General features: G+C 40.3%; 1 protein-coding gene across 1 annotated transcript in view; it reads right to left on the reverse strand.

Annotated features, from left to right (window-relative positions):
• Nucleotides 1-61: 61 nt before the first annotated feature.
• LOC146666516 (carnitine O-acetyltransferase-like) overlaps nucleotides 62-19,617 on the reverse strand; it is a 32,446-nt gene continuing 12,890 nt past the window's right edge. Inside the window, exons 9-15 of the mRNA XM_085414613.1 lie at nucleotides 13,262-13,362; nucleotides 6,009-6,128; nucleotides 4,089-4,211; nucleotides 3,318-3,453; nucleotides 2,875-2,937; nucleotides 1,463-1,600; nucleotides 62-1,096 (exon numbers count right to left, since the gene is read on the reverse strand). Coding sequence (XP_085270739.1) covers nucleotides 905-1,096; nucleotides 1,463-1,600; nucleotides 2,875-2,937; nucleotides 3,318-3,453; nucleotides 4,089-4,211; nucleotides 6,009-6,128; nucleotides 13,262-13,362 — 873 coding nt within the window. The 3' untranslated portion in view covers nucleotides 62-904. The remainder of the gene's footprint in view (nucleotides 1,097-1,462; nucleotides 1,601-2,874; nucleotides 2,938-3,317; nucleotides 3,454-4,088; nucleotides 4,212-6,008; nucleotides 6,129-13,261; nucleotides 13,363-19,617) is intronic.

A 19,617-nucleotide genomic window follows, 5' to 3' on the forward strand; every position in this document is an offset into this window, starting at 1 on the left:
ACATTGAGTTAACTTGGCTTTGGAATACAGCATGGGTCTGAAATAGCAGGATAGATAGTAAAAAAAAAAAAAAAAAAAAAAAAAAAAGAGTAAATTCTGCACTAAATATCCTTCTAACATTAAGACTTGATTTAGGCTTCTGCAGGAAATCTACATCCTAACTTACATAGTACCGGAAAACCCTTTCCCCCCCCCGTACACCATAACCAACTGAAGGCTCAGAATTAAAATACCAAAATACAAAACCACGAATTACAGAGACAAAACAAAAAAATCTCTAGAGAGCTGATCGGCCTGGTGATATCCTCTGAGTTGTGGAAAAGGTAAAAGTGTGGGGACCTTCCACATGCCATCAGTTCTTCTGTGTTGACAGACAAATTGCATATTTTATCATAGAAAATCTCCTGGACAGTTTTTTCAAATATTCTGTGTAAAATCATACATTTCAGTTTGTTTTTTTAATTAGGTACTTAGTTGGACACATTGTACTTGCTATTAAGCCTTGACATTATGGTCATATATATATGAGCCTTAAAACAGAATGGATGGAGACCTTTTCGCTTCACAATAATTAAATATCTTTTTAGCCACCTGTACTTCTTTTTTAACACAAAAATAGGCGTCAAATTGACTTCAAAAACAGAATTGCCTGGACAAGTTTGAATTCATTTTAGATTTTCTCTAACACTTGGCATCAAATGTATACAGGTTCAAATATATAACTCACTTAAATCTTTTAATAAGTTGTACAAACTTGTATAAACTTCTCATTAGTGATTACAATTGACTACAACTGATCATTTCTTTTTACCAGCATAAACATTTGCTTGACCAACAGTGTTGGTCAAGCAAATGTTGCATTCAACAAAAGTGAAAAGCCACCACTTTATTCATGTCTTTGTTTTCACAGTATGGTCCTCATGTCCAGCAGTGCATCCTCCACAGCTTTTTTCAGCTCTTCTGAATTATTTTCTGTGTTTGTTTTGAAGGCTGACAACACAAAAGCCATGTCATCCTTCAAAAGAGTATAGCATATATCATACGTTTTACGTTGATAAGGGCAAGCACATGGGAGACAACCAGATTTGGACTGCACCTTGTGAAGTAGAACAAAGTTTGACATAGTGGTTAATTATTGTGTTAAACAATATAGTTGTTTGATATGCACTTTGTGAGAATGATTGAAACCTCATTAGCAACACAGCTAATACCATGTCATATAGCCTAAGAGTGTCCTTGATCTTAATAGATGTGTTGTGTTCATCATAACTATCAGTTGAGGCTGAAAACAAAAATAATATTTAAACAAAAGAATATAAATGAGTCCCTTCCTCATCAGTTTGGAAAGATACCAATTGGAGAAACATTAACCATTTTTTGCGGCAGACAGAAGTTTGATTATGTCTCTAGTAATATAATACTATTAAGACTTTGTCAGCTCAGTTTCAGCTGTGCTCCTCACCTGACTTGTAGCAAGTCGATAGTCAAAAACTCTATCAAAGGAGGCGTCTGTGAAGATGTCCGGCATGGGAATATTTTTCTCAGTTGCTTGGTGCTGTAGACCCAGGAAGTGTCCAAAGACTGTCTGTCCACTAATTTCCTATTACAAAGAAGACAACTCACAATGTTTGCACAGGACTAAACATGACCTGTAGAGTGCTTACACAGCATTTTTCAGACAGTTTCAGCACAACAGCAACAAAGAAGTCCGATTCTTTTATCCATGTTTGCATGGGTTTTTTGTACCCCATAGTTTTATATCCTATGGTCATCTTCTTAAGCCTAGATTATACTAACATGGACATGTAGAGCTAAGTAGCCATTCCTGATATACCTCTTTGAAGTCCATTGCCTAGGCCCATATGCAGGTGGTACATTTTGATGAAAAGTTTCATTTTGAAGAAAAAGGTCATCTGGTCTCAGATTCAAGTAGATGCAAGCAGACTTACAGATACACAAGGGATAACGTAGACTTTCTGTAATTATACAGTCTCCATTTATTTAGGTTACCCATCCTTTGTTTTTACCATGGCTGTATAGAGAAGACTACAATCTAGTCATAATTCTAGATTATCAGAGATTGTATTTACCTAACAAACTACAGAAAAACTAAGCCAAAACAAAGAAGCAGTGTGGGGATTTTTAAGGTGTTTTATTTTTTTAAAATGTCAGTTTTCTGCTCTTGGAGCATTCAGCACTAAAGAGAAAGGCCATCAAATAATTTTAGAAGAGCAGTTGTTGCTGCCTATCAGTATGACAGTATGTCCTCTCTTCCCCCATCTTTGCCGTTCTTTCCTGCATTTATTACCTTGTTGGTATCAGTGTGGAGTAGAGTTCAGTATCTTTACAGGAGTCTTAAACTTTACACTTTTATTCATTGCCAATTGATGTCATATTAATGTGAGTGTCACATGTCCCCATAATTTACATTTATAGCATATTTGAAGTTTCCCAGAAATATCAGACAGCATTTTTTGTACCATGTCTGCAACAATCATCTGTTTCAGTGTCTGTCGCTTTAAATCAACCTGGCTGCTGCACTGCCCCTTTCAGGAAAGGATCTGAGTGATGGGAACAGCCAATAGGAACAGCACTGCTCATTCTGTAGTCTACACAGCTGCTCATACAGACTAACAGTGTGACTTCCATCACTCTCAACAATGTTGTTATTTTTAAATACAGCTGAAAGATATGTAAATACAGAGCTTGTTAGTGGCGTTGTGTTTACCCAGCCTGGATTTAGAGGTGCAAAGTTTGTAAGCTGATTTTTACTGTAGTGTGGTGCGTGTTAATGTTAACATTTTGTTGTCCCATTTAACAGGAACAGACTGCCACTAAACTGAAGCACTGAGCAGTTTTGTCATTAAAACTCACCATGCTAGTGTTCCACTTGTGCACTTCTATAGCTTTCCTCAAAAGATCCACTTTCTCTGTGTTCTGTACAACAAGATTACAAGTTACAATTCATCACTTGTAACAAGGTAGTGTTTATGACAGAAGTTTGTAATCTAAAGCATTACATACCAGCAACATGCAAATAAGTGAAACTGTCAGCTTACTTCAAATACTGAAGTGACACCAAAGAAAAGTAGGCAACAGAACAGAGTGTTCTGCAGGTAAAAAAAAAAAAAAAAAAATCCCATTCAGATTCTTCATGGGGATTGATTTGATTAGTCATAATGCAATCATCCACAGCAGATGTATTGTGAACTCTGAATATAAAACTCAGTGCCACAGAAAATTATGTCAGTGTCAAAGAAAAATAACTCTACCCACAATCCTAGAGTGAAATACCTGCACACACACCCTCCCCATACCTTCTTGTTTGGGTCATTAAAAGCCACGACAAAGGCAACTGAGGCACTTGAAGTTGAGGGGATTTCACCTACACGTCCCTGCCTGAACAGTCGCATTGAGGCAGCTTCATAAGATGCACAGTGCTGCCGGTGCACCCTGCCAAGAGATTGGAGAAAAATATTTTAAACAACCTGTGTTCCAAAATGAAACCCCAATTCCAAAAATGTTGGGATACTGTGTAAAAACAAAATATAAGAGAAGTCAATGATGTGCAAGTCAAAGCTATGTTCTAGTCACACTACAATATTTGTTTTTTTATTCTTTATCTTTACAATGCATGGTTAATAAACAGACAAGTTTAAAACTTCAACATTTTGTTGGTGCAGCCCAAACCTTCTCTAAATTGAGAATTGCAACCATCACCAGTCTCATACAAATGACTTCATTACAGCTTAACAGTTGTAATGAAAATCTTGTGTCAGGCCCTTCAGAAGGGTCAGCTGGCAACAATCTAATTACTAAGCAGGCTATAAAGTTTAGGTATATAGATTAACAAAGAAATACATGTGCTTTTGATAAGGATCAACATTTTATGTGAATGTTAAATAAGCTTTGCTCTCAATTAGGTCTATGCAGGAAAAAAAATTTGTTAAATCTGTGACTACAGCATTTTGTATGAGTGTGAACCCAGGTTGTTACGGTTAATGAGTTTAGGATTGTCTGTTCCATCTTAACTTGGTCAAGAAAAAGTCAGCCTACAGAAACATCTCCGTAAGGTTTAGATTACTCACCTGTAGTAGGCCAGCTGTATAGCCATCTGTATGAAAGGATCAGGACTCATCTTGTTTGCTTTTAGAAAGTTTTTCCCATAGTGGCTGAATGAGAGAATACTGAAATCCAGGTCTTGGACGATTCTGTTGTGAAGAGGATAGGATAACAGATGTGTTTGTGTATTGCATGCTCCTGTTATAAGTATTGCTATTAAAATATGTATATATGCCTTGTTAAGTATGGAGAATGGAGGTAATGAACTATGGAGTTTTGCACTGCAATTTCTCTTTTCAGAATCAGGACACTGGGAGAGGTGGCACCAATGAAGGGAGGCAGGACAACACACAATGTATAAAACAGTAACTAATGATCAAATGCAGAATGAAAAGTGTCTTCCTTACTCACATCAGTGCATCATGGGAAGCCCCAGTAACCTACACCTATTTCAGTGTAACTAAAGAAAGATTCAGGGTCACCTGATCTAGTCCTACCTGTATGCTTTATCAAACAGGAAAGCTTTAAGCCTAATCTTAATCTTAAAAGTAAAGATGGTTTCTGTCTCCTGAATACAAACTGGAAGCTGGTTCCACAGAAAGGGGGCCTGAAAGCTGAAGGCTCTGCCTCACATTCTACTTTTAAATATCCTAGAAAACGAGTAAGTCTGCACTCTGAGAGTAACAAGTGCTAATGGGGTGATACAGTACCATAAGGTCATTAAGATTAAGATGGAGCCTGAATATTCAAGAACTTGTATGAGCAGGATTTTAACTTGGATACTGGATTTAACAGAGCTAAAGATAAGCCAATATGCCGTTTTTTTTTTTTTTATGTCACTGCCTAAGGACAGCATGTATAATGTGAAACAGAAGCGGTCCCAGAACAGATTTATCTGGAACACTATAAATTAACCTTAGTGTGTAAGGAAGACTCCCCATTTACATGGACATCAGATATGGTTCTAACCACTGCAGTGCATCATCTTTAATTCCTACGGCATGCTCAACTCTGTAATAAAATGTTACAGTAATATCGAATGCTGCACGGAGGTCTAGCAGGACAGGCACAGAGGAGAGTCCACTCTCAGTCATGTTTGTTGCTTGGATAGAGAAAAAAAAAAAGTAATGAACCCTATACATAAAGTAACATCTGAGGGATGGTTATTTATTTATTTTAAATGGTTAAAATTATATGAATCAAAAATTTCTTTTCAGACTCTCTCAGCCTAGCTACAGTGTTGAAAAGAAACCTGGGGTTATTTTCTTCCTCCTCAGAGGCCTCATGACATTATGGCCCACAGAGGGTTTTCCATTTTAATGAGCCTCTGTCTATAGCTGGGGGCTCATTTATAAACCTTTTAGTTTTAAAGTTGTGCTCCATTGATAGTTACTTTGAAGCAAAGTTTAGTCTGTTTAGTCCATTTAAAATCAAACTCATTTGTGCATGTGTGAACATTTGATCACACTCTGGTGTGGATCCGACCAATCTAAACTTTAAAAGGTGTACATTTCAAGTTTGAGCTAAAAACTTCCCATAGCAACATACAATTTGCATTCTCATTGTAGCAAAGTACTATGGATGTGCAAGGTCTGCAGGGGCTTACAACTAGCTGTGAAATGAATGGAAATTCTCTGTTCTCCAATAGTCCAGGATTACAGCACCTTCTTCAGATGTTTACTTTTGTTGCTTCTGCCCCAGACACATCTGGCCAAAGAACTGAACGCGACGCATTTTGCTGCGCTTGAAGTATACTTTGATTATTCTCTGTATGAAAACAACCCAAACCACGAGAGTTTACAAACTCATTTACTGATTTGAACTAAATGAACTATAGGTGTGAAAACACCCTTAGTCGTGTTTATTTGGGTTTTTCCTCTGGGGATGGATTTTTGTTTTCAGTGGGGCTATGCAACTAAAACTTGAGCAGTAGCTTTTGTACTCACTTATCAATGCTTTGTTTGGCCTCCTCAATTGCTTTTTTGATGTCAGCTGTGATGTTGAAGTGTAGTTTCTGAGGTGTGGGCAAAGGCACCGTGGGAGACTCTATGATCTCTAGTTTCTTGCTGTTTCCAAAAAGGAGAAAAAAACAAAACAAATGACAAACAGGGAATGCTACTGAGGGGCAGAAAAAAGCCAGCACAGGTAAAACAATCTCTTATGTCAATGGACATTTCTATCAAGAGACTTTTTGCAAGTGTGTTGAAAGCTTAAGGAGAAAAAAAAAAGAAAAAAGTATAAAGTCACAGATGGGCTTTCCACCCACAGGAAGCATTCTAGTGTGTTTTGGGTGGCAGTCAGAGGCACAGGCCCTGGCAGGCTCTTTAAGTTGGCTATTGGCACATTGAATGTCACCTCTCTGGTGGGAAAGCTGGAGTTAGTGCTGTCTCTAGATTGGGCAACTCCAGATTGAAACCACAGTAACTGGACTTTTACTTTCATAGCGCTTTGTTACCCTGAGCACTCAAAGCCTCAAGCATCTCCAAAGACACTTTTTTTTATAATGTCAAGAAAGCCAGCATTGAAAGAGATCCCATCCCCAAGAACACTTTTTTTTAAACCCTTTGTTAAACATTAAAGATAAAAACCTGAGTATTAATCCACATTAGTATAAATAGCTCTAACAGGTTAGACCACCATTTTTATAGTAACAGATCCCTAGGGCTTAATGTCTAGGCTACAAAACCAAACCCAGTCATAGTCCAAGAGCAGTGATCTAGAAGGGAGCTGCCAGAACAGGAGTGGCTGGTAGAAGAGCTTCCGGAAAGTGGCATTCAAAACTGGGCAAGCCTTCTTGGATTGAGGTTCTGGTTCCACAAATTGACAACGCCTAAGCTTTTTGTCTAAAATTTGTGCACACAATCAAATTCCAATAGTTGTACATGGATAATTTGACATGCAGACTGAAGTAGCTGGTGAATCCATCCTTTGGCATGGGTTTCATAGATTGTTGCTTCCCTGCACTTCTGGGCCAGAAAACAGACTGTTGTCTGTCCTTATGTGCCAAAAGACAGTTCAGAGTAGCCAGCATTGTCGAAGTTGTTAGGTGGGGTGCTAGAGAGTACACCACCAAGCAACTTTGTCCTATGGGGAGACTTCAATAATAATGTGGGCAATGACAGCAAGACCTGGAGGGGTGTGATTAGAGGAATGGCCTGCCTGATCTGAATCTGACCACACTCAGATTAAGATCAGTCTGTCCATAACATGTTCAAACATAAGGGTCTTCATGAGAAAATGTGGCACCAAGACATCGCAGGGTGATGAAAGGTGGCGGATTGGACAGATGCTGGCAGACGTGTAAAAATAACGCAATTGTTTGGTAGTGGCTATGGTGGAGCTTTCACAGATTCAGTAAAATTAGCAAGTGATGGAGGCCAGCAGGTGGATGGGGGAAAGGGGAGGCGGAGGTGGCGAGACCCAAAGCAGCCGCCAATCCGACTGTCTGGTGAGATGAGCTTCAGGTAAGAAGTTATGACCTGCAGTCTATCTGGGTCAGATATAAACCAAGTTTAGGTGGAGTTTATTTTCGTTCTGTTAACTTTTTACAGTCAGTTACAATAACTGGTACTGTGTACTAGCTAGCATGACGGACTTTCTATAGAGTTGGGTGGGTGCTATTATGTTACTGGTGAACTTTATTTTATTCATATGGTTAGTTAGTAGAGTTGCCTACCAACCCGTAAAAAACAGAATCCTCTGGTATTCAGAGTTAATATTACACGTTTCGTATTGAGCTGAAAATAAACGCGATTTGTCCCGTACTTCAGCTACAATAAAAAGAAAAAAAAAAAGACAAAAAGCTGGAGTTATTCTGTGTCTTTACGCTGTCAGCTGCCTCTTCTCTCATCCCCCCCTGTTGCTACTTCAATCACAAAACTGATCAATGATCAGCTGATCGGCGTTTCTGCCGCAAGTCCCGTCTCTCTTGCTTGTTTGTCTCCTGCTTTGCGCCAGAAAGAGGAAACTAGCTGAGGTCGTGTTCAACAGCAGAAGCGCCTTTAAACTTGATCAGCTGTTGTTAGAATTTATTTAATATTACTTTCTAGTATCAGCTGAGGTTTGCTGGAGCTACAGCTGTAAAAAGTGCTGGTCATGATATCAGTTTGGTTATCTGGTGAGAGGGAAACATGAAGATGAAACCAGGAGAGGTCCTTACTGAATCATCAGAGCTGAACAGGTGATGGAGAAACAGGTTTACCTTTTAGGTGACATGAATGGGTTGAAGGGAAGCTATGAACTGATTCTGAGAGACAACTTACACCTTTTCTATGTAGCTGACAGCTGGTAACTGTGCAGGGGCGGGTCTAGCAAAGTTTTGCCAGGGGGCCAGGTAGGGCATTAACAGGGAAAGGGGGGCACAAAGAAATACTTTTCTTTCTTATTCTCATTTAAAATTTCTAGCTTTTAACAAATAATTATCTGAATCTTACAACCAATGTTTTCATCTGATGTCAAATTTATAGAAATCCATTATTGTACATAGTAAGTTCTTTTCAGGGTCCCAACATAATTTCTTCAGAAGAAATTACTGTACATGATGCCAGTATTTTCCCCACATTTTCTAGATACTGTACTAGTACTTTGTGTAAAATGCCTTCAAAAAGTCAGTTTAGTTTTATTCTTTCTCACCTGTCTTTCTGTCTCCTTTCACTTTTAAAAGGTTGCCATGTTAGAAAAAATATTTTGCCCTGCCATGCCGTTTATTGATGTGGTAAATAAATAGTTTATGAAAATATCGCTAAATCTGTCATTTATTATTTTTAATATTCAGTAATAGTCATGTCTTACTTCTAGTCTTCTCTGTCTTAATTTCAGGTTTCCACCATATGTTGTAGATAGTTCAGGAAGTTAACTCAACCAAGCAGTCTTTGGGTTTCGGCTAAGTACTGTTTAGAATACCAGAATAGGGAGGATGGTGTAGGTTTAAGTTTATTAGATTGATACATATGTACCAACAAGACAGTGTACATCACTGTCACAACGACGTTTGTTTTCATTCAAAGGCTTTATGGTTTTTCCTATAATACCTGGTGGGCCGGTCTCTAGTCAAAATACCCGGGCTGATTTTTTGTCCCAGTCCAGCCCTGTCTGTGGCTGTATGGTCTGGACACTCGGGCTGAGCGGTCAACTAAGCATCACCTTGTGGTGAGTTGATGAGGTGGTGGGGAGGATGCTGAACAGGGTTGGCATGCCTAAATGTGTAAAGGTCCACTGGGATGATCTGGGAGAAGCCCCCCTGGTCCAGGAGATCTTTAATTCCTACCTCCAGTAATAATAATAATAATAATAATAATAATACATTTTATTTAAATAGCGCCTTTCAAAGCACCCAAGGACACTGTACAACAGATAAAAACTGGAAATATACACAATGGTAAAAATAGAAGATAAAAGTTAAAACATACAGAAATTTAAGAATAGGCAATTTTAAACAGATGAGTTTTGAGGGTGGACTTAAAAAGAGAGAATGAACTAATATTTCTGAGGTCCGGGGGTAGGGAATTCCAAAGTCGAGGGGCAGAGCAGCTAAAGGCCCTCCCTCCCATTGTGATCAGACGAGCAGAGGGAACAGAGAGAGAAAGAGAAGATGAAGATCTGAGGCAGCGGGATGGGAGCTTCATCTGTAATAAGTCAGAGAGGTACGGTGGAGAGAGAGAATGAATAGCCTTGAATGTATACAGAATTATTTTAAAATGGATACGAAATTTGACTGGGAGCCAGTGAAGTTGCTTCAGGATTGGGGAGATGTGGTGGGTAGAAGAAGTCCTAGTAATAATACGGGCAGCAGAGTTCTGGACACGTTGGAGCTTGTTGATAGATTTTTGTGTAAGGCCAAATAATGAGTTGCAGTAGTCAATTCTAGAGATAACAAGATTATGGATGAGAATGGCAGTGGCGTGAGGTGTGAGGAAGGGGCGGAGGCGATTAATGTTACGGAGTTGGAAATATGCTGCACGTGTAATATTATTGATATGTGAGTTAAAGGATAATGTGCTATCGAGAATGACACCCAAGCTTTTCACAGAGGGAGAGATAGGGACCAGCGAGTTATTGATGGTGAGAGAGAAATTGTTAATTCTGGATAGCAGTCGTTTAGTGCCAACCAGAAGAAGTTCTGATTTATTGCTGTTGAGTTTAAGAGAGTTGGAGGAGAACCAAGAATTAAGTTCAGCTAGACAGAGAATGAGGGAGGGTGGAGGAAGAGTAGAGTCAGGTTTGGTAGAGAGATAGAGCTGGGTGTCATCGGCGTAGCAGTGGAACTGAATATTATATTTACGAAAAATATGTCCGAGTGGAAGAAGGTAGATGATGAAAAGAAGGGGCCCGAGGACAGATCCCTGGGGCACCCCAGTGGATAAAGGAGAAAGCTGAGAAGTGAAGGATTTTAATTGAATGAACTGAGTGCGGTCAGATAGGTATGATTTAAACCAGGCTAGTGGAGTGTGAGAGAGACCAATAGAAGCTAATCTGCTAAGGAGAATGGGATGAGAGATGGTGTCAAAAGCTGCACTCAGATCAAGAAGGATAAGGATGGAGAGGAGACCAGAATCAGCTGCTATAAGAAGGTCGTTTGTTATTTTTATAAGAGCAGTTTCAGTGCTATGTAGAGGACGAAAGCCAGACTGGAACTGTTCGTAAAGGTTATTATCAGTTAGGTGAAGATGGACTTGTGAAGCAACTATTTTTTCAAGGATTTTTGAGAGAAATGGTAGATTGGAGATAGGACGAAAATTATTAAAGTTGTTGGGATCTAGACCAGTTTTTTTCAGAATTGGGGTAATAGCAGCAACTTTGAAGGAAGCAGGAACAGTTCCAGTGGTGAGTGAAGAGTGAATAATAGCAGATATGAGGGGAAGGAGAAGGAGTAAGCAGGCTTTGACGAGGACAGTGGGGATAGGATCGAGCTGGCAGGTAGAAGGCTTTGATTTATGGATGAGATCAGCAATATCAGCTAAGGATGGAAGTTGAAAAACAGAGAGGAAGTGAGAAGGGGGAGAAGTTAGGACAGAGAAGCTACATTGAGCATTAGGGTCCAGGTCTAAGTGTATTTTATGAATTTTATCAATAAAGAATAGCATTAGAGCATCACAGAAGTTAGATGAATAGAGATGAGCAGGGAGAGAATCAGGTGGCCTGTTAAAAGAGTTGAATAGTGAGAAAAGGGTCTTGGTAGAGTTCTCACTTGAGCAGACAATAGCAGAGTAATAAGCAGATTTGGTTTGACTAATACATTCCTGGTAAAACAGAACGTGGTTATTAAACATATCCTTATGAATAGTAAGGCCAGTTTTCTTATAGAGACGTTCAAGCTGTCGGCCTTTAGCTTCAGTAGCCGGAGTTCAGGGGTGTACCAGGGTGCAGAGCGAGAAAAAAGTACAGTTCTGTTTTTTTGTGGAGCCAGGGAATTTAAAATACTACTAAGGCTATGATTATAAAAAAGTACCAGGTCCTCTTGAATAGCTAAGTTGTTAGAAGACAAGCAGCTAGAAAAAGCAGAGGAAAGGATATCAAGATTTATATTCTTGATATTCCGGAAAGAGATAATACGGGGATTGTTAATTACAGAGAGGGTCATGTGAACATTAAAGGAGAGAAGTAGATGGTCTGAAATAAGCAGTTCGTCAGCTGTACAGATGGAGGGGGTAAGTCCAGAACAGCAGACTAGGTCCAAAGTGTGGCCCTTAATGTGGGTAGGGAAGTTTATGTATTGTTTAAGGCTGAAGCTATCAAGGCAGGATAGAAGGTCCTTGGTAAGAGGATGGTCGCAGTTATCCACGTGAACGTTAAAGTCACCCAGCAATATTATATTAGGGGAGACAGTAGCTAGATTGGTCAGCAGATCGCCAAAGTCACTGATAAAAACAGAATTAAATTTTGGGGGGCGGTAGATGACAGCTATTACAGTTGGGGTAGGTCCTGAAAGTTGACAAACAACAGATTCAAAGGAACTGTACGTAGGGGCGGACAGCGGCGAGACTTTCCAGTTCTCGCGATAGATTATCGCGAGGCCACCACCACGGCCGGACTCGCGAGGTTGGCAGGTGTAAACAAACCCCGGGGGGGTGGAGTCGTTGAGTTGCGAAAAGTCATTGGGCTGTTGCCATGTCTCAGTCAAGCAGAAAAAGTCAAACTTACGGTCTGTTAGGAGATCCTGGATGAGATGTCCTTTGTTCGTAAGCGAACGGATATTAAGCAGGCCGAAGTTGACAGAAATACTGTCGGACTGGATGAGAGTGTTAGCCGACCTAGGCAGACCAGTCAGAACATTGCGGTCAATAGACCTGCAGGGGTTCCGTTGAGAGCGACCAGAGGTGGACCAGAAGGACTGAATTGGTTTGGAATTATCCTGATGGAAATACCGACGGGAGCCTCGATGTACGTACTTTCGACGAGGGAGGAAGGCAATGTCCGTGTGGAAATGAAGAGCAGCCAACGGCGGAGCAGCTAAAGAGAAGCGGAGGCAGAGGAGCTCATCAGCTGTATATTGATGAAGTCCAGTGCCGAGTCGGTAGATCGATGACATAAGGATCCAGACCCACACTGAGAGTACATAGATCCTGAAAGGCCACATCATGGACAGGAACAGCCGGGTAGGGACACCGGTGGGCCTTAGAAACAGGAGTAGGACAAAAGTCCAGAAGTCCAGAGTCCAGTAGCGTTAACGTTAGCGATAGTGGTGAGTGGCGGCCGGTGAGTAGCGGCAGCCAGTCGCGCCAGCGTTCACTCAACCGGAAAAGCTTACGTAGAACTCATCTCAATATCCTGTTCAGGAGTGAGCTGTTCATGGGACTTTTGCCGGCTCTGTAATGATGTGGATGTTGTACCACTACATTGTGGTGAAGTTAGCTGAGGGTAAAAGGGAAGCTGTTGATTAAGTTGTTGATCAAGCTACGTCCCCATGCTCACTTATGGTCAATGAATTGGCGGAAAGAATGAGTTTGCCTTTACAAGCAGTGGAAATGAGCTTTCTCTGAAAGTTCTCTCCTTAGGCTGTTGCCTCCATGTCCAAGCCCCAAGCACAAGGATCAGTCTATCCTTGTGTCTTATAAATTTAATGGAAAAGAAATACACTTGTCTGTGTTAGGGTAAGAATAATGTATTTTTAGAAGTCACCTTGCCTCATATTTGAGCTTTTGTTAACAGACCAAACAACAAAACTAAACTATAGAACACTGCATTTTAAATGTATACTTACATGGATGCTGAAACATAATCAGTCAAGGTCATACCAATTGTACCATCTGCACAACTATGCGAGACGTTGTTACCAAATGCCCCATCTTCTCCAATAATGAACTGAAACAAAGAAGGCAAAACAGCCATTAGCATTACATTTCAAGCTGGATTAGTCTATATCTTTCAGTAATTAAGACATTGTGCTTCAGTTTTAGTTTTGCTCTGTAGATCTTTAGACTGTCTGCAAATTGTGACGCAAGAATACATTTTAATTCAATATATCATATACAGTGGGGCAAAAAAGTATTTAGTCAGCCACCGATTGTGCAAGTTCCCCCACTAAAAATGATGACAGAGGTCAGTAATTTGCACCAGAGGTACACTTCAACTGTGAGAGACAGAATGTGAAAAAAAATCCATGAATTCACATGGTAGGATTTGTAAAGAATTTATTCGTAAATCAGGGTGGAAAATAAGTATTTGGTCACCTCAAACATGGAAAATCTCTGGCTCTCACAGACCTGTAACGTCTTCTGTAAGAAGCTTTTCTGTCCCCCACTCGTTACCTGTATGAATGGCACCTGTTTGAACTCATCATCTGTATAAAAGACACCTGTCCACAGCCTCAAACAGTCAGACTCCAAACTCCGCCATGGCCAAGACCAAAGAGCTTTCGAAGGACACCAGGAAAAGTATTGTAGACCTGCACCAGACTGGGAAGAGTGAATCTACAATAGGCAAGCAGCTTGGTGTGAAAAAAATCAACTGTGGGAGCAATCATAAGAAAATGGAAGACATACAAGACCACTGATAATCTCCCTCGATCTGGGGCTCCACCCAAGATCTCATCAAGCAAAGATCACAGAACCACACGGGGGGGACCTGGTGAATGACCTGCAGAGAGCTGGGACCAAAGTAACAAAGGTCACCATCAGTAACACACTACAACGGCAGGGAATCAAATCCCGCAGTGCCAGACGTGTTCCGCTGCTGAAGCCAGTGCATGTCCAGGCCCGTCTGAAGTTTGCCAGAGAGCACATGGATGATACAGCAGAGGATTGGGAGAATGTCATGTGGTCAGACGAAACCAAAGTAGAACTTTTTGGTATAAACTCAACTCGTCGTGTTTGGAGGAAGAAGAATACTGAGTTGCATCCCAAGAACACCATACCTACTGTGAAGCATGGGGGTGGAAACATCATGCTATGGGGCTGTTTTTCTGCCAAGGGGACAGGACGGCTGATCCGTGTTAAGGACAGAATGAATGGGGCCATGTATCGTGAGCTTTTGAGCCAAAACCTCCTTCCATCAGTGAGAACTTTGAAGATGAAACGAGGCTGGGTCTTCCAACATGACAATGATCCAAAACACACCGCCCGGGCAACAAAGGAGTGGCTCCGTAAGAAGCATTTGAAAGTCCTGGAGTGGCCTAGCCAGTCTCCAGACCTCAACCCCATAGAAAATCTGTGGCGGGAGTTGAAAGTCCGTGTTGCTCGGCGACAGCCCTAAAACATCACTGCTCTCGAGAAGATCTGCATGGAGGAATGGGCCAAAATACCAGCTACTGTGTGTGCAAACCTGTTAAAGACCTATAGTAAACGTTTGACCTCTGTTATTGCCAACAAAGGTTATGTTACAAAGTATTGAGTTGCATTTTTGTTATTTTTTTCACATTCTGTCTCTCACAGTTGAAGTGTACCTCTGGTGCAAATTACTGACCTCTGTCATCATTTTAGGTGGGAGAACTTGCACAATCGGTGGCTGACTAAATACTTTTTTGCCCCACTGTAAGGCCAAATCATAGCAGTTGCCCTAAGTTGCTTTATATTTTAATGTAAAGAACCTACAATAATCCAGAGAAAAGACTAACAATCACATGTTCCAATTGGGTCATATGGTACTTTAAAGTCTTAGTAAGATGAAGTGTTTATTCAGGACCTTGTATGTTGTGAAAGTATTTTAAATTAGATTGTGGATTTAACAGGGAGCCAATGAAGAGAAGCCAGTATAGGAGAAATCTGCTCAAAGAAGAAGAACTAATAATTACAGTAGTTCCACCTAGAAGTAATAAATGCAGGAATTAGTTTTTCTGCATCACTATGAGACAGGATATTTCTCATTTTATGCTTATGCAAATGGAGGAAAATCAGTTCTACATATTCGTTTAACATGCCCACCAAAGGACATATCCTGGTTTACAAGGTCTCCAAGATTCCTCACCAGTGTTGGTCAAGTTACTTGAAAAAAGTAATCAGTAACTAATTACTGATTACTTCCCCCCAAAAGTAATCCCGTTACTTTACTGATTACTTATTTTCAAAAGTAATTAATTACTTAGTTACTTTTTAAAAACACGATTTACAACCTGAAGAGGTGATAAAGCGATAGAGCTTTCAGCCCAATTCTACTTTTTCTGCATAATCCATCATACAAAATGTAATCAAATGGAAAAGTATCTTTTTTTAAACTTGTTTTATCAGTTTTAATCTTTTAACTTTATGCATCAAGCAAAAATTTAATTATATGCAACATTCTCTGACTTGAATAAATTAGTTTAACATTTAAACCTATTTTCTGCACATTCCAGCACATAAAATAAAATAGTTTTTGTGTTTACACTCACTCTTTCAAATAGATGCAAGTAAAACACAGCAGAAAATAAATAAAGTCAAAGACTCAGCGGTCCTTTTGCTCTATTTTCACCTGTAAAGCAGGAGTAGGGTAGGCGGAGGTTTCCTCTGGTGCAGGTGTGCTGCGGTCAGTTGAAGAATCCGCGAGTTTCTCTGTGAGTTTCCCATTACGTCGTAGCACACTCGGTGCTTGCTTGGAAGTTTAGGGGTTTTTTCGCTGTAAAAAGAAGTTTTCTTCCCATGCACAACGGACGCTAATGTTTTTGTCACTTTTTATGGAATCAAACTTAAAGGTCAGTACTTCCACGCTTTAAACGCTGCATGCTCATACTCTCTCCCGCACTCCATATATTATCCATTGTTGATCTGCACACAGCTGTTGTCACGAACGTTGCACTTGCTTACGTCACTGTCATGAGACATTCTCGCAAAAAATAAATAAATAAATAAATCACGGTTTTAGTAATGCAGTAACGCAGCATTCCTACGGGAAAGTAACGGTAATCTAATTACAGTTTTTGCAATAGTACTATAGTATTACTATAGTAATAGTAATAGATTTGGAGTCAACAGTATCCTTGACACACAACGTAACGTTCGGTCATGTGCAAAAGCATCAGCTCTAAGAGCCGTGCTTAGAGAGTGCTTTGTAGTCAATCAGAAGAGTCGACTCCCACTGAATGAGAGCCGGCTCCTCACTTAATTTCCTTTAGCTGCTCAGCTCTCACGCAGTGGCTCAGTTATGCTCCAATCCCTCCATATTGTGGCCAATCACATGCGAGGATATAGGATAATATCATTATGTGAAAAACAGAGGATGAGAGACGCGACAGTCAAGTGGAGCGTGCGTCTGTCCTCTCAGTGAGTGAGACAGTAGACAGCAGTGAGGAGGGCTGTGAGAGTGCATCGCAAAAACACATAAATATGCCTGACACCCGTAAACGAAGCAGCATCTGGCTGTAGTTCAAAGACTTTTGTCTCGGCCTTGGTCTCATCTCAACTTTGTCTTGGTCTCGATACCCTCCAGTCTTGGTGTTGTCTTGGTTTAGGCGGTCTTGACTACAAGTCTATTAGATACTGTAGAATGTTTAGCTGATTTTAGAGTTTAGAAATGTGTTAAAATATAATGTAGAACTATTGTAGAGACACTGCCCTTAAAGTAATAAAGGCTGACTGTGTCGTGAACTTAGGAGTAGAGTGTAGGAGACCTCCCCCACTGAGTGGAAATTCCCCAGAGGGGTTTTATGACCTCTAGGGAGTTACCTACACCCACAGTGTTTTAACTGTCACGCACACACATCCACACGCACACTCACTCATGTGCACTCACACATACACACAGGTATGCGTACACAGTCACACACGAGCACTCACATAGACACGCGGGAACGTGCACATGTAGGCATTCATGTGCTCGTGCACATAGACACAGACAGAGTTTGCAGCACACCGTAGGGGGTTTTATGATGGGGTCACTTCTATAAATCTGGCTGTAACTAACAAAGGGGTGAAGATTTTGGAGAGGGACACCGGCCTCGTCTTCCCTTCTAGAAGATGCATGCTTAAATGAAGATGAATAAAGATGAATAAAGGTTTTGTGAAATGGCTACTGAGTTCCGGTGCCGTCTCTGGAAGTTTTGACGAATAAAAGAACCGGGGTAAAACTGATTTCTCAACAATACCTATTGCATGCTCTAGTCACTGTAATAATACATCATTGTCCACAGTACTGAATGCGGCACTTAGGACAATTACAACAACAAACCAACTAACCGTTCAACCTAGTTGCACCTAAGGTTTTAAAGTTAAAATTTATGATTTGTTATAATATTCTTTGTACTCACTTCTGTGATTTTGTATCCAATTATATATATACACATTTTTAAAATACTTTATAAGTGATTCTAGAATTTTTTTTTAATTAATTAAATTTTATTTTATTTATTTTTTACACCTGTGATGGCCAAACCCATGGCCACACTCTAAAGTCGGTAACTTTTGTATTTTCATTCTTCATTTGAACATATTAATACATTTTAGTTTCCAATAACTTTATTGATTGGTTTGGATACATTTGTTCTATTTGTAAGCGCGCACATTTAGTTTACTTATGTATTCATACTACTTCATTTCTTTGCTTTCTGACTAACCTTTGTCTTTTTATTTCTTACCTGCCATCATCCCTGGGAGTTGCCGGACAAAAGATGGTAGCCAGGGTTTGAAACCATTAAATATGAAGGAAGATAATTGGACCACACCACCACTTCCTGCTGAAGGGGGAATGTGTGTTTTCTTTACTTTAAAAACAAAGTATTTGTATTTAATTAAATATTTGAGTTTAGGGTTTAATGGGGTTTTTTGATTTTCTTCTTTAGTGTTTAGTTTATTAACAAACTAGATTGTACTGCTCTTTGTGATTTATGATTGTGTTTTGTTTGTTACCCCTCATGTGTCACAATGGTCTGATCAGCCATTATATATACACACCCTTGTATGTCATTTCATGTTTAGGTCAATTATGTACGTTTGGGCAGTCATTTGGTTTGTTAAGGTTGCAGTCTTTGCCTGAGTTCAGTTTTGTTTCTTTGACCTCTTTTATGAGCTCAACATTTATTAGTCTTGTAAATATAATTTTTGGGGGTTAAATAAATGGAAACTATATTTTTCTAATAATTCCTGGGCTCCTCCTGTTCTTCAACTCGGTCCATCACATGTGGTGTCAGAAGTGGGATCCTTCAGTTGAGGAGACAGGATTTTTTTTTGTTGCATTTTTCTGCCCTTTTTCCTCCCCTGACAAACTTTTTGAGCCATGCAGAATGCTGTGCGCCCAAAGAGAGGAAATAAAATGGAGGCCAGAGAGGCCTTGCAGCAGCCAGAGAGGGAGAAGGAGATGGAAGAAGGAATTTCAGTTGTGGCTGGAGACACTGAAGGAGAGGATACCAGGGAGCCAACTCTCCTTGATATTGCTGGGATTCTTCAGGCTTTCATGGGACAACAGGAAGTTCGAGATAAAAAGCAGAGAGAGGATGCTATACTGCAAGAACAGCGTTTTAAGAGTTTGCAACACCAGTTTCGGCTTTTGCAAATGGAAGTGCAGGCCAGAACCACCCCACTTCCAGAGCCCACATCAACTGATCCAGAGTCTGTTGAAACTCCAGCTGATTATCAGACACAAGCAACATCTCAGCATGAGGGTTCTGGCTCAGCCTCCATATTAACAGGTCAGTCTGTGCATATTCATCATCCTAAACTGGAGAAACTAGCTGTTGAAGATGATGTTGAACATTTTCTGACCACTTTTGAGAGAATTGCAGCTGCTTGTCGTCGGCCAGAGTCAGACTGGATTTTTCACCTCATTCCTCTTCTTACTGGTAAGGCTCGAAGTGCCTATGTTAATATGGATGTGGACGATTCACTGCAATATGACAAGGTAAAAGCTGCCATTTTGCAAAAATATGATATAAACCCAGAAACATACAGGCAAAGATTTCGTTGTCTTGAAGTTTTTGATGAGAGTCCCAAGGAACTGTATGCAAGACTGAAAGAACTTTATGAAAAATGGATTCAGCCGAAAAACAGAACTGTAAAAGAAGTTGGTGAAATTATTATCTTGGAGCAGTTTTTAAGAATGCTGTGTCCTGAGCTTCAGGTCTGGATTAAGGAGCATAATCCAAAGTCTGCTGCAGAGGCTGCCACCCTGGCTGATGTGTTTGTAGCTGCCCGAAGTAAGAGTCAGCCATGGAGC

This window comes from Rhamphochromis longiceps, linkage group LG7 (assembly GCF_057381845.1).
Source record: "Rhamphochromis longiceps isolate RC_006_pf linkage group LG7, R_longiceps_female_GT1.1, whole genome shotgun sequence".
In the NCBI taxonomy this organism is placed as follows: Eukaryota; Metazoa; Chordata; class Actinopteri; order Cichliformes; family Cichlidae; genus Rhamphochromis; species Rhamphochromis longiceps.